Source organism: Leptodactylus fuscus, chromosome 9 (assembly GCF_031893055.1).
Source record: "Leptodactylus fuscus isolate aLepFus1 chromosome 9, aLepFus1.hap2, whole genome shotgun sequence".
Taxonomy (NCBI): Eukaryota; Metazoa; Chordata; class Amphibia; order Anura; family Leptodactylidae; genus Leptodactylus; species Leptodactylus fuscus.
In genome coordinates this window covers 63,960,701-63,973,598 of record NC_134273.1, presented here as the reverse complement: position 1 = coordinate 63,973,598, position 12,898 = coordinate 63,960,701, and the positions used below count along the sequence as shown (strand labels likewise).

Here is a 12,898-nt window from a genome sequence, read left to right as displayed (position 1 = left end):
GAGTCCCAATAACCAGGACCCCCATGGATCACCTGGTCAGCAGTAATATTCATTAGTCACATAGTCTAATCGCAGCTCAGTCCCCGTTCAAGTCAATGAGATGAGCTGCTTTACCATGCACAGTCTCACAAATGTGTGGTTCTGTTCCTGGGTATCAGACCACCTTCTGATCTTTAAAGTGGACCTTTCACCACCTTCCGCCCATGTTGATATGTTCTAGAGAGCAATGTGGTAAGAAGGATATTAAAATGGAGTTATACATATTCAAAATCTGTAGCCTCCACCATCAAGAACTGAAAGTACGAGTTCATGTGACGCAGTATTAGTGTTGTTAAAGGGGTATTCTCACGTCGCATACTCACCAGTCTTCACTGCTGTAAAATCTTTTCTTCCTGGTTTCTTGCGTCATTTGGTGGGCGGGGTTTCACATGCAACCTGTCGTTTAGCTCCGCCCCAAATTAGTGTGTAGCTCCGCCCACCGCATAGCGTGATCCTATGGGGCGGCTGAAGGGCCTTTGATGTCATCAAAGGTCCTCAAACAACACTATATGCACAATATTGGACTATGAAGTACAGGCAGAAGCAACTCCATTCTGTGTTACATACAGAGACTGCCTGTCTCTGCCATAATGAACACAATTGAATTAGCTAGCCTGATAACTGGGAGAACAGAAGACGAGTTCAGAAATGAAAGCAGCTCCTCTCCTCTGTCTGAGATCAGGAAGCTAGGTCACGTGGTGCAGACAGAGGAATAGCTAGATACACAGGCTCGCTCCCGTGCACTTAGCCCCTCCTCCCTCCCCCCTGAGAGCAGCAGATACATCACTTGATTTTTGAGCAGATAAGTTAAAGGCTGTGTCAACAATGAATTGAATAAAGTAAGATAGTGGACAAACAAAGCAGTTTTGCTGAAGCAGTGTATTTAGGAAAAGTCTTACATCCACATTAACAAGCAGTATAGATAGGATCCTTGTGATGGGACAACCCCTTTAAAGAGGATTTTTCCCCACCTTCACCAATTCAAGTTCTTAGCATCTGGTAATAGTTGCTGCTCCACTGATTCCAGTGCAGTTGGAATTTTCTCTCTAGCCCCCACCATTCCCAGTAACAAGTACAGTTAGTTTTGGTGCCTGATGAGTTATTTCAGCTCTGTAATGTCAGAAGGGCGGTGTCAGACGGGGGGGTGTGATTCAGAGATCCAATCAGAGGCCGCCAATGTCAGAGCTCAGAATCACAACCCTTGTCAGCTCCAGCCTGACACCACCCTCCTGACACTTCAGAGACTTTATAGCATATCAGGCAGCAAAACTAAGAGAATTCATTGCTCAGCAATGCTGGAGGTAGAGGAACAATGTAAAGATTTGGACATGTTGGAAGTGGTGAAATATCCTTCTTAGTTGTTGACCTATCCTAAGGATAGATATCCAATATTAAATACTGTGAACCCCTTTTACAGTAAAACCCTCCAAAAAACAAGGGAGGAATTGTGAGTCTGTTTTTAATTCCGCCCCACAATTAAAGGCTTTAGTTTTACAAATACCTCAGTACATTAGAGGACACATTAAATGTGCCAGTAAGAAATAGCCTACCGTATATACTCGAGTATAAGCCGAATTTTTCAGCCCAGTTTTAGTGCTGAAAAAGCCCACCTTGGATTATACTCGAGTCAGCAAAAAGTAATTTTTTATTTTTTTTTCTTTTTTAGGAGGGGGGGGGGGGGGGGTCTATGACCAGCCGCAATATTAATGTATAGAATCTCCCATAAAATAGTGCAAAAGAAAAAAAGAAGATTTAAAAAAAATAAAAGTTCTAAATAATTCCTTTCCCTAGAATACATACAAAAGTAAAAAATAACTGTGAAACACATACACATTAGGTATCCTGTGTCTGACAGTGCCCGGTCTACTGAATATAGGGTATCTGCAGTGCTCGTGTTCTGTCGGGAAGGGGTTAACAGGAGCACTGCAGATACCCTATATATAGCCAGGCTGAGTTCCAAGTGGGGGAAGAAACCTCAGTCCTCAAGTTCAGGGAAGGGGCAGACAGACAACCAAAACACCCCCTCCCCTTCCCCAGCAACTACTGCACCCAAAAACTCCATTTTAATTTTTGAAATGTACCAGTAGCTGCTGCATTTCCCCCCTCGGCTTATACTCGAGTCAATACGTTTTCCCAGTTTTCTGTGGTAAAATTAGGGGAGTTGGCTTCTACTTGAGTATATACGGTAGTATGGCTATGTAAGTGGAAGAATTAAAAAAAAGTGTTCTAGCTCCTGAAAGGCAGGGATAAAAAAAAATATTAATGGATAAATGAAGGGCATATTCACATGTTTGTGTAATAAGAATCTGCGTTATGGACAGCACACGATCCTACTCCTTTTCAGGTCCATGTTTGATCCATTTTTTGAAAATGGATCAATTTTTTAACATTTGCTATATTTTGTGTTTCTGGATTGGTGAAAAACAGCATATTAATGGCATCTGTGTGCTGTCCCTGAATTTTGCAGACAATAGACTTTAGATGTCCGTGGTCCACAAAACAGACCAAAATATGGCAGATTTCTGTTCTAAGAGAAATCGACACCAGCATGCACTCATTTAAAGCAAAGGGTTGTTATGCTCTTTTGGCCTCACCGCACTCTCCTGGTTCTCCTCTTATCACTGACCTGACTTGGTATCATTTGTGGGCTCTATCTCTTTCCCTTGCCTTTGGGATTCCTCAGGGCTTGGTCCTAGGCCCCCTGCTCTTCTCTCTACACTCCCTCTGTTGGACAAACCATCACTAGATTTGGCTTCCGGTACCATCTTTATGCTGAACGTACCCAACTATATACATCATCCTGTGTCGTCACCCCTGCACTCATACAGAACACCAGTGACTGTCTCTCTGCTGTCTCAAATATGTCTGAAACTAAATCTCTCTAAGACTGAACTACTACTGTTTCCACCATCTAACAGACCTAACCCACATATCTCCATTTCAGTCTCCGGTCTAACCATAACTGCGAGGCACCATGCCGATTGCCTCGGGGTTATGCTTGACGCAGACCTTTCCTTCACCCCCCCCCCCCCCTGATATCCAAACAGGCTCAGCTCATCTTCATTTATCTCAAAAACCTCTCCAGAATACGCCCTTTCCTTACCACGGAAACATTAAATTGTCGCTCTGATTCACTCTGGATTTGACTACTGTAACTCCTTACTTCTCGGTCTTCCCGTTACTAAACTCTCCCCTCTACAATCTATTCTGAATGCAGCGGCCAGGCTCATCTATCAGTCTAGACGCTACAGCGATGCCTCCGGTCTGTGACAGTCGCTGCATTGACTGCCTATTCATTATAGAATACAGTATAAACTTATCACCCTCATCCACAAGGCTCTCCATAATGCTGCACTTCCATACATTTCCTCCCTCATCTCTGTCTACCGCCCAACCCGTGCTCTCCGTTCACTCAATGACCTAACACTTACATCCTCTATTATCAGAACCTCCCACGCTCATATACAAGACTTCTCCCGAGTTGCACCACTTCTCTGGAATGCTCTACCCCGGACAATCAGATTATATCCCAAATTCTACAGCTTCAAGCACAAATTTAAAGACACATCTTATCAGACAGGCCTATCACAATTCCTAATGTAAACCCCTCTGCAGTTAAACTCCTTAAAACTAATCTTTTTCCGTTCACCCTCCTGCATTACCCTACTGGATGCCGCATTGGACTGTAACTTTATAGGTCCAGGCACAGTAGAGGACACTGGTGACTGCTCATACAGTTTTATATATGTGTATGAAAGTAATCTCTATTACATAAACTGCCTCTCCACGATATAAGCAATGCTACCTCTGCCGCCCTTGCTACCTCTTGTCACCCCTCTACCTCATAGATTGTAAGCTCCTGTGAGCAGGGTCCTCAGTCCCATTGTGTGAAGTGACTATTTCTCTGTAACGTTTTTTTTGGTCTGTACTTGAACCCTACAAAGTGTACAGCGCTGCGGAATATGTTGGCGCTATCTAAATAAACTGTATTAGTGGGTAGTAGTAGTTATGTAGTACGGATGCACATTTATTCTTTTTCTTACCCTTCTTGCTGGAGTGGTGACCTATTAGATTCACTGACATTACAGCTATAGCTATGTGCTGAGAAAACAGCCAGAAAATTTGTTCATCGGTCAATTTTTCAGTACAATGTAATGAACCTTTCCTTGTTTCTTTCTTTTCTCAGTGTGTTTTTCCTGGGAGCAGTATTTGTGATTTCTGCCACCTTCCTCTATGGCTACGACCCCAAACCATCTGTAAACCCTATAAAGGCATGAAGTCTGCAGTGACGTATTGTATGGAGCGCCCCCTTGCTGCTTCAGAGATGAGCAGGGCTGTGCAAAAACAAAGCCACATATGCTGCTGAAAACAGAGTCGGCAGGTGAAGGCACTGCTGCTCTTTCTTGTGATGGACCCTATTTTATTTTAAAGAAAGTGCTATATATATATTTTGTTAATACTTGAACTTGGAGGCATTGATTTTTGGTTTCAGGATGCTGCACAGAACTCACCTGATCAGGTATAGGATATTGTGTTTCTTCTATTGGAGATATTTAATATGGTGGTTTCTGGGCCGGGATACCCACCTGCGTGTGACCTCAGATATATGCATAGGTGCAGCTTGTCGCTGGATTATGCTCCATGACCATTTTTTACTGAAGAGACAAAAGAAAAACCATTGGATGTGTTTTGTATATATTTGAATGTCTCACTGTCTTTGCGAGTGGGAATGTCATACGTTGTACAGACTAAAACAAGGGAAATTAAATACATTTTTACCTAATCTTTTGTGTCACTTGTTGGTTCAGTTATTTATTTACAGTAGGACATGTTCACACAGCACATTCTATAGGTATTGGAAGTGGAATCTGAACATGTGATTCCTGCCAAGTACTCCTATGTGGATTAGTCCTCTTGAATGGCGCTTATCTGTACGTGGCTACCTGCCAAAGTTTGTTTTTTTTTTCGAAAATTCTACCACCGTATGAACGGCAGCATGGAATCCCATTAAAAACAACGGAAGGCAGACTTTAGGTGGTTTCAATGTGGATTTCAGGACAGAATAAACCTATCTTAAGAGCCTTATTCACACATCCAAATTTTCCAGATGTGTGATATCTGTTAGGCTAAGTTCAGACGGAGTTTTTTGGTCAGGATTTTGAGGCCGTATCCGCCTCAAAATCTTGACCAAAAAGACGGCTCCCATTGAAGTCAATGGGGGCCGCTCAGGTCTTTTTTTCCGGGATGCTCATTCTTCAGGCCGAGTCGCCTCGCAATTTGGCCTGAAGACACTCCCTCCTCTGGACTAGATCCATTGATTGAGCCTAATCCGGAGCAGAGTGCGTCTTTCAGTCGTGGCTACCCAGTTTTTGGTCTGGAACCTGAGGCGGCCTCCGTCTCAGGTTCCGGATCAAAAAACCCAGTCTGAACTTAACCTTCGTTACAAGGATATTCAGTAATGCCGCTTTCTGGCAACTTCAAGCCTATCTACCCTGTAAAGATCAGTCATTAATATCAGCATCCTGGAAAAATTTTATCAAAAACATATTGCAAAATGGCTTTATTTTGTACATTTCGTTTACTTTCTGGCAATAAAATAGAAGTTTGTGAAATTGCACATAAAGCCTTTAAGTAAAATCAGTCTATCAAATAAAGTCATACTCTGCATTCAGTATTCCATTCGGGGAGTCCGCATGTGGACCCCCGAATGGAATACCGAACACAATTGCAAGCGCTGTGCAGTAAAAGCACACGGACCCCATAAACTATAATGGGGTCTGTGTGCTTGCCGCGCGCTGCCCGCATGAATCATGTGGACAGGAAAGTAGATTGTGAACTACTTTCCTGTCCGCATGATCCCTGCACAGATCTGGCAGCAAGCACACGGACCCCATTATAGTCTATGGGGTCCATGTGCTTTCACTGGCACACCGCTTGCAGTTGTGTTCGGTATTCCGTTCAGGGGGGGTCCTTGTGCGGACTCCCCTGGACAGAATACCAACGCAGATGTGAACGAGGCCTTGCTTAGCTTAGGGTTTGCTTCAGTGTATCAGTGTAGGCAATTACCGAAGCACAAATACATCTCCAATTCTGGACTAATATCTCTTACTTATATTGATGCAGTGTAACAAACTCTCAGCAATGTGAGGAAGTTATGTACAGGTGAGAAATATTTATTGTCTAAAGTAAAAGCCAGAGCTTGCCGTTCAGCCTCTCTCCTTTGTGGTTATATAGGACGAGCACCAGAAATCCATCCTAAGAAGCGGCTTCCATTGCTAACCATAGAGCCTGGTGTCCACAGCATATAGTCAGCATTACATTGCATTATCTACACTCAGCTGATGTGCTGTCTGTGAAAACTACAACGGTGCAAGACCCTACCCCTCTGGGCCATGTGGCAGCATACATGCCTAACATGAAGATGAATGAATTTTACTCTCCATGTACACACTTCTTACTATTCATTTATGCAATGAACCTCACGGATACTAGGCCATATTTATTACCCAAGTGGACTCCCCAAATGGAACACTGAACGCAGATGTGAACCAGGCCTTACTTGGTCCAACTATCATTAAACCTGGGCCAATAAGTTTTATAAAATGTGGCACCTTTTGGGCTCTGCTCTCACACACAGATCAGGTGGTTGGTATCACTCCGCGCCTGAACGTTGTGGTTGCTTCTGGTCACAGCACTACACTGCAAACCGCTACACTTGGCTGCAGTGGAACTCTGACGCAATGGCAAGTTACACACCTTGGACAGGAGTGACGCAGATCTGTGTGTGTGAGCCGTCCACAATTGGCACTCGCTAACTCTAATTGTTTTGGGTGTAAGGGGGTCTGGTGAGTGAATTGTTGTTCATTGAAAAGTTACAAGACTTCTCATGAAAGTAAGCCCTAACCCAACTTGCATAGCAAAAAAATAATATATTTGGAAAACTCTGTATTACTAAATATTGACCAATGTGTCCAAGTCATCTGAGACCATAATGGATTCATCTTAAACTCCTCTACATTCAGGCAGGTAAGGAGATTTAATCAAGATGTGTGCCTGCTAGAGATGAGCGAGTAGTATTCCATCGAATACCTCCTCTGCATAGTTATTGGTGTAAAAAAGCGCCAGGAAAGGTGGGAGGGGCATCGAATTTTTACTGAGTTTAACCTCTTGGTATTCGACCGATTACAGCAATAACTATGCAGGGGAGGTATTCGATTGATTACTACTCGCTCGCTAGTGTGTACATATGCAAACCTATATATGGGTCTGTTTGTAGAGCAGCACATCTTGAATGACCCTGTAAACAAAACTGTGCTCATGTTTTGTAGATACATTGATGACCTCTTTTAGATATATACTGTCTACCAATAAGTATTTGGACACCTGTGGTATTATAGAAAAACATTTATTCTTATCCAATAGTTGGTAGACCCCAGCAGATGCTTCCTTACGGATGGTATTGATGGACACAATACTCCCGGATGCCTGGTGAAACTCCTGGTGTATGTGAGCCATCGGTTGGGTGCGGTTTCTCTGGCCAGCACTCGTCAGTCTCTATCTCCCAGTTTCGGGGATCTGCTGACTCCGGGCACATTCCGACAATCACTGTTCTCCTTCCACTTCGTAATCACATAGGCCACTGTCGATTTTGGGTAATTCAGTTCGCTTGCCATGTCCCTTAAGGATCGACCATTTCTGTGGTACCCCACAATTATGCCTTTCTCGAAATCGGACAACTCTGCACTTCGTGGCATCTTGCATGTGACTAATGCCAATGCTGTTTCCTACACAATATTTAATGACGGAAGGCGTGACACCACAGATATCTTCATTTGCATGGGTGTCCAAATACTTATTGGTAGACAGCCTCTGCTTAGGCATACACTATCAAGTTTGTGGACTATCTGAACATTAAAGGTGTTGTCCGGGGACTATTTATTCCTTTACCTAGTCTGGTGGAATGGTTTTGAACCCGGGGGTTCCAGTGATGTCGCAACCCAGGAGTCATTTGATCGGAAGCAGCGTTTAGCTCCCAATTCACTCCACCCACTCCTCCTCCTATCTAATTAATTACTTGTGCTGTGGGGCCTAGCTTTACTATAGTCGGCAGCCCCGATTGCACATATATACCTGTGGATCGGGGAGGGGTGGGAGCTGATCGTTGCCTTCAGGCATGACCCAAAGGTTATGATGTGGGCTGAAACCAACGGGTCTATCAAAAATATTCTACTGGATCAGGTTAGTGAATAAATAGTCCCTGGAAAGCGCCTTTAAAGGGGTATTCCCATGTCCCTTCCTCACCAGTCTTCGCTGCTGTAAACTCTTCTTTCTTCCTGGTTTTTGACGTCAGTTGTTGGGCAGGGTTTCATATGGCGTCATGACTCCAATGCGCACTCTGCTGTACTCTAGATCTTATCTGAGGAAGGTCTGTGACCGAAACGTCATGTTTATCACAATGATCTAGTGACTACTATATTCTTATATGCTTTACAAACTTGTTCATGGCGTTTATGCTTCAATAAATTGTTCACCTTTTCACGTTAATGGTGTGCAGCAGCATTTATCTATATTGAAGGGCCTGTGATGTTATCAAAGTTCCTATAACACTTGGATTTAGCTTGTTCTATATAGAGTCGGCTAAATCCTAATGGGCTAAGGGACCAGATCCTTCTGCTCACTAGCTTTTAGCCTGCTCTATATAAGAAAGCTAAATCCTAGTGAGCAGAGGAACCAGGTCCTTTAGCCCACTAGGATTTAGACTGTTTTAAATAAGAAATCGGGACACAGGAACAGCTACAGACACAGGCTCCCTCCCATGCACTTAACCCCTCCTCCCTCCCCTCTGAGAACAGGCAGCTACCTCATTTGACATTTGAGCAGATAATCCTAAGGGCCATAGAAAAGCAGTGTCAACAATGAAGTGAATAAATTAAGATAGTGGACAAACAAAGCAGTTTTCCTGAAGCAGTGTATTTAGGAAAAGACTTAAATCCACATTAACAAGCAGTATAGATAGGATCCTTGTTATGGGACAACCCCTTTAATTCCATTGGGCTAGCATTCACTCACCAATAAGGATAAACGGGGAAATATTTCTATTAGTACACATTTTACATTAGTAGATGTTAATATGTATATTGATTTTCAGCCTACCCATTATCCACTCTGCCTCAAAGACATTCAATTTGGACAACGTAAAGGGTTTGTCCGGGGTTAAACTTTATATGATATATATTCAAAATAAGCCATAAATACCCGATTGGTGGGAGTCCCACAGCCGGCCCCCAGACCGATCAGTTCTATGGAGCTGCTTCTAGTGCCTGCCCTATACACTAGGGTCAGGAACGTGCGGCTCTCCAGCTGTTTTCAAAACTACAACTCCCAGCATGCATACTGGCTCTGCTGTTCTGGGAACTCCTATACAGCAGGGGTAGGGAACCTTTGGCTCTCCAGCTGCTGTGAAACTACAACTCCCAGCATGCTCCATTCACTTCCATGGGAGTTCCCAGAACAGCAGAGCCAGTATGCGTGCTGGGAGTTGTAGTTTTGCAACAGCTGGAGAGCCGTACGTTCCCTACCCCTGCTATACAGGGTCAGAAGCAGAAAACTCTGGTCTTCTTTATAAAAGCTGCTATACAGAAAAATCAAGTATTTATGGCCTATCCTGAGAATATGTCATGAGAAGCTTAACCCTGAGCTGTTAAGGCAGTCTTAACACATTAGTGGGTTTAGACATACCTGACCTACCTAAATTATAATGGCTCCCATATTGTATAATTCCTCCTTAGTAGTCCCATACAATATAATATCCCTCAGTAGCCCATCACGAGTCAAATGCCCTTCCAGTGGCCCCATATAATAGCCCATCAGACATTAAAGGGGTGTTCCCACCTCACATACTCATCAGTCTTTACTGCTGTAAAATCTTCTTTCTTCCTGGTTTCTTGCATCATTTGGTGGGCGGGGTTTTACATGCAACCTGCCGTTTAGCTTCACCCCCAAATTCGCATGTAGCTCCGCCCTCCCATATTGGACTATGAAGTACAGGCAGCAGCAACTCCATTCTGTGTTACATACAGAGACTGCCTGTCTCTGCCATAATGAACACAATTGAATTAGCTAGCCTGATAACTGGGAGAACAGAAGACATGAAAGCAGCTCCTCTCCTCTATCTGATAGCAGGAAGCTAGGTCACATGGTGTAGACACAGGGATAGCTAGATACACAGGCTCGCTCCCGTGCACTTAGCCCCTCCTCCCTCCCCCCTGAGAGCAGCAGATACATCACTTGACTCAGGAGCAGCTAGGTCAGGGCTGTGGCCACAAAAAATTGAATAAAGTAAGATAGTGGACAAACAAAGCAGTTTTGCTGAAGCAGTGTATTTAGGAAAAGTCTTACATCCACATTAACAAGCAGTATAGATAGGATCCTTGTAATGGGACAACCCCTTTAAGCTGCCCTTCCCAGTGGCCCCCCTCAGATGTAGCCGGATCAAGTTGTTCTACCCATACATATTATAATGTCCCGTTCCAGTTGCCACCACAGTATATTCCCCCACCACCACCGGTCTTTATTCCCCTCAAGTTGCTTACATAGTATACTTTGTCCCTTATCCAGTTGCCCCCAGTACAATGGATTGAACAAATAAAGGGGGAAAAACAAAAACAGAACTTTATACCCTTCACCATTCCCCTGTTCTCTGCTGCCTCTGGTCTTTCCTGGAGTCTTCATGGAGCAACAGATGCACCCAACACACCAAGACCAAAGACAGGGGTCGAATGGTGAAACACGGAGCAGGAGATTCTCTGCTTCAATATTGTCTGCACCTGGAGGATGTGGTTGAGTTGGAGTTGGGGCAGCTCGGACCCACTGTCTGGAAGAGCACTCTAAATGCAATGCTGTCCCAATGGGGGCCCCCTGCTACCATAGGGCCCAGTGCAAGTGCATCGTTGGCCCTACGGTTAAAGTGTCCCTGCCCGGACAACCTCTTCAAAGAGATTCTATCATTAGAATCCCTTTTTCTGCAAAGACCATGTTGAAATAGCCTTTAGATAGACTATTCTACTCTTGCCTTTCTTGTTCTGATTCGCACTGCCGTTCCTGAGAATTTTCTTTTTGATTCCTTATGCAAATGAGTCTTCAAAAAAGCATAGGGAGCATCCCCTGTACTCACCAAAGACTCTCCAGCAATGCCTCTGTCTTCTGTTGTCTCCTCTCTGCCACGTCATCAGCTATCAGAGCTGACTGCGCATGTCCATTCGGCCATTTTCCTGTGGCCAAATGGATGCTCATGTAAGAGGCCACATGAGAATGGCCGAACGGACATGTGCAGTTAGCTTTGTCGGCTGATGACGCGGCGGAGAGGCATCGGCAGAAGAAGACAGAGGCGTCGCTGGAGCATCTTCGGTGAGCACAGAGGACGCCCCCTGTGCTTTCTGAAGACTCATTTGCATAAGGAATATGAAAGAAAATTCTCAGAAAAAGCTGCACAGATCAGAAAAAGAAAGGTAAGAGAAGAATAGCCTTTCTCTGGGGGACGGTCCCTAGCGCTCAAACAGAACTGGGGGCGTCCCCAAAGCTGCAAGAGAAATCTCCAGCGACGCCTAGCTATCTTCTTCTGGAACACGCTCTCCCTGTCTTCTTCCGTCCTGGGTTTCAATCTTCTAGGCCTCGGACCTGGCCGACTGTGCATGTCCACAGGCCACAAGAAAATGGCCGCTTACACAGCTCACTGTGTAAGCGACCATTTTTTTTCTTTCAGAGGATTGAAACCCAGGATGGAAGAAGACACCGGGAAAGGGCGTCCCAGAAGAAACTATAGGCGTCACTGGAGAGTTCTCATTTGCATACAGACGAAAACCGAGATTTCTACCGAATGGCGGCACGGAGAAGACATCTACAGGTAGGAGAAGCCTTCTTAAGGTTATTCCGACACGTCAGGGACAAAAAATGTCATTTTAATGATAGAATCCCTTTAATGCCCCCCTCTAGTTGCCTTCAGTTTAAGCTGGAGGGGACATTAAACCGTGGGGGAACCAGCAGAGACTTTATTCTGTGGGGGTCAATCTGAGGAGGATATTATAATGTTATAATAATATACATGAGTCCCCCTTTGACAACAATAACAAAGGATTAAGTCCCGCCCTTCCTATTTCCGGTCGAAGATCTCTTTCCGGTTTTGAGAGTTTGCCATGTCTAGCAGGGGTATAGGCATACTGTTTCGTGGTTACGACGAGCCTGCTGCAGAACCTCATTTGCTGAATGCTATACAGTATATATATTCATTTGCCGAATGCTATATATATGTATAGCATTCGGCAAATGAACACTGATTCTGCAGCAGGCACGTCCTTGCTACGGGCAGGCAAGAGTTTTTCTCATTGGAATGAATAGTCCGATGTTAGACTCCGCCTCCTCAGACGAGCCTCTGGCAGAACCAGCGTTGATTGGCCAAATCACTGGCAACTGGCCAATCAACGCTGGTCTATTCATTTCAATGAGAAAAAGTCAACTGGTAACAGCATACTTACCTGCTCGTAGCAAGGACGAGCCTGCTACACAATCAGCCTTCATTTGCCGAATGCTATACACTGTATAGCATTCAGAAAATGAGGTTCTGCAGCAGGCTCGTCGTAACCCGAGGACCATACCCTGAAGTACATACCCAGCCCTGGTTAATTCACTAAGGAACAGGAAGTCTTCTTGCCGCCCTTCCATTGCGCATGTGCCAACCGGAAGTTCGCAGGGGGACTCATGTATTAGGATTATTGTGTGGGGAGAACAAAGAGAAATGGATCGGAATGGGCGGGGTCAAGTTAGAAGTGGGTGGGTCTAAATTTGCCCCTGTGCTGTGCGGCCA

At 44.5% G+C, this 12,898-nt stretch overlaps 1 protein-coding gene across 2 annotated transcripts in view; it reads left to right on the top strand.

The window, feature by feature from the left end:
• SLC35A3 (solute carrier family 35 member A3) overlaps window positions 1-4,794 on the top strand; it is a 38,320-nt gene extending 33,526 nt beyond the window's left edge. For both annotated transcript variants that reach the window (XM_075286662.1, XM_075286661.1), the window contains one exon: window positions 4,226-4,794. In XM_075286662.1, the coding sequence (XP_075142763.1) occupies window positions 4,226-4,316 (91 nt within the window). In that variant the 3' untranslated portion in view covers window positions 4,317-4,794. The remainder of the gene's footprint in view (window positions 1-4,225) is intronic.
• The last annotated feature ends 8,104 nt before the right edge of the window (window positions 4,795-12,898 follow it).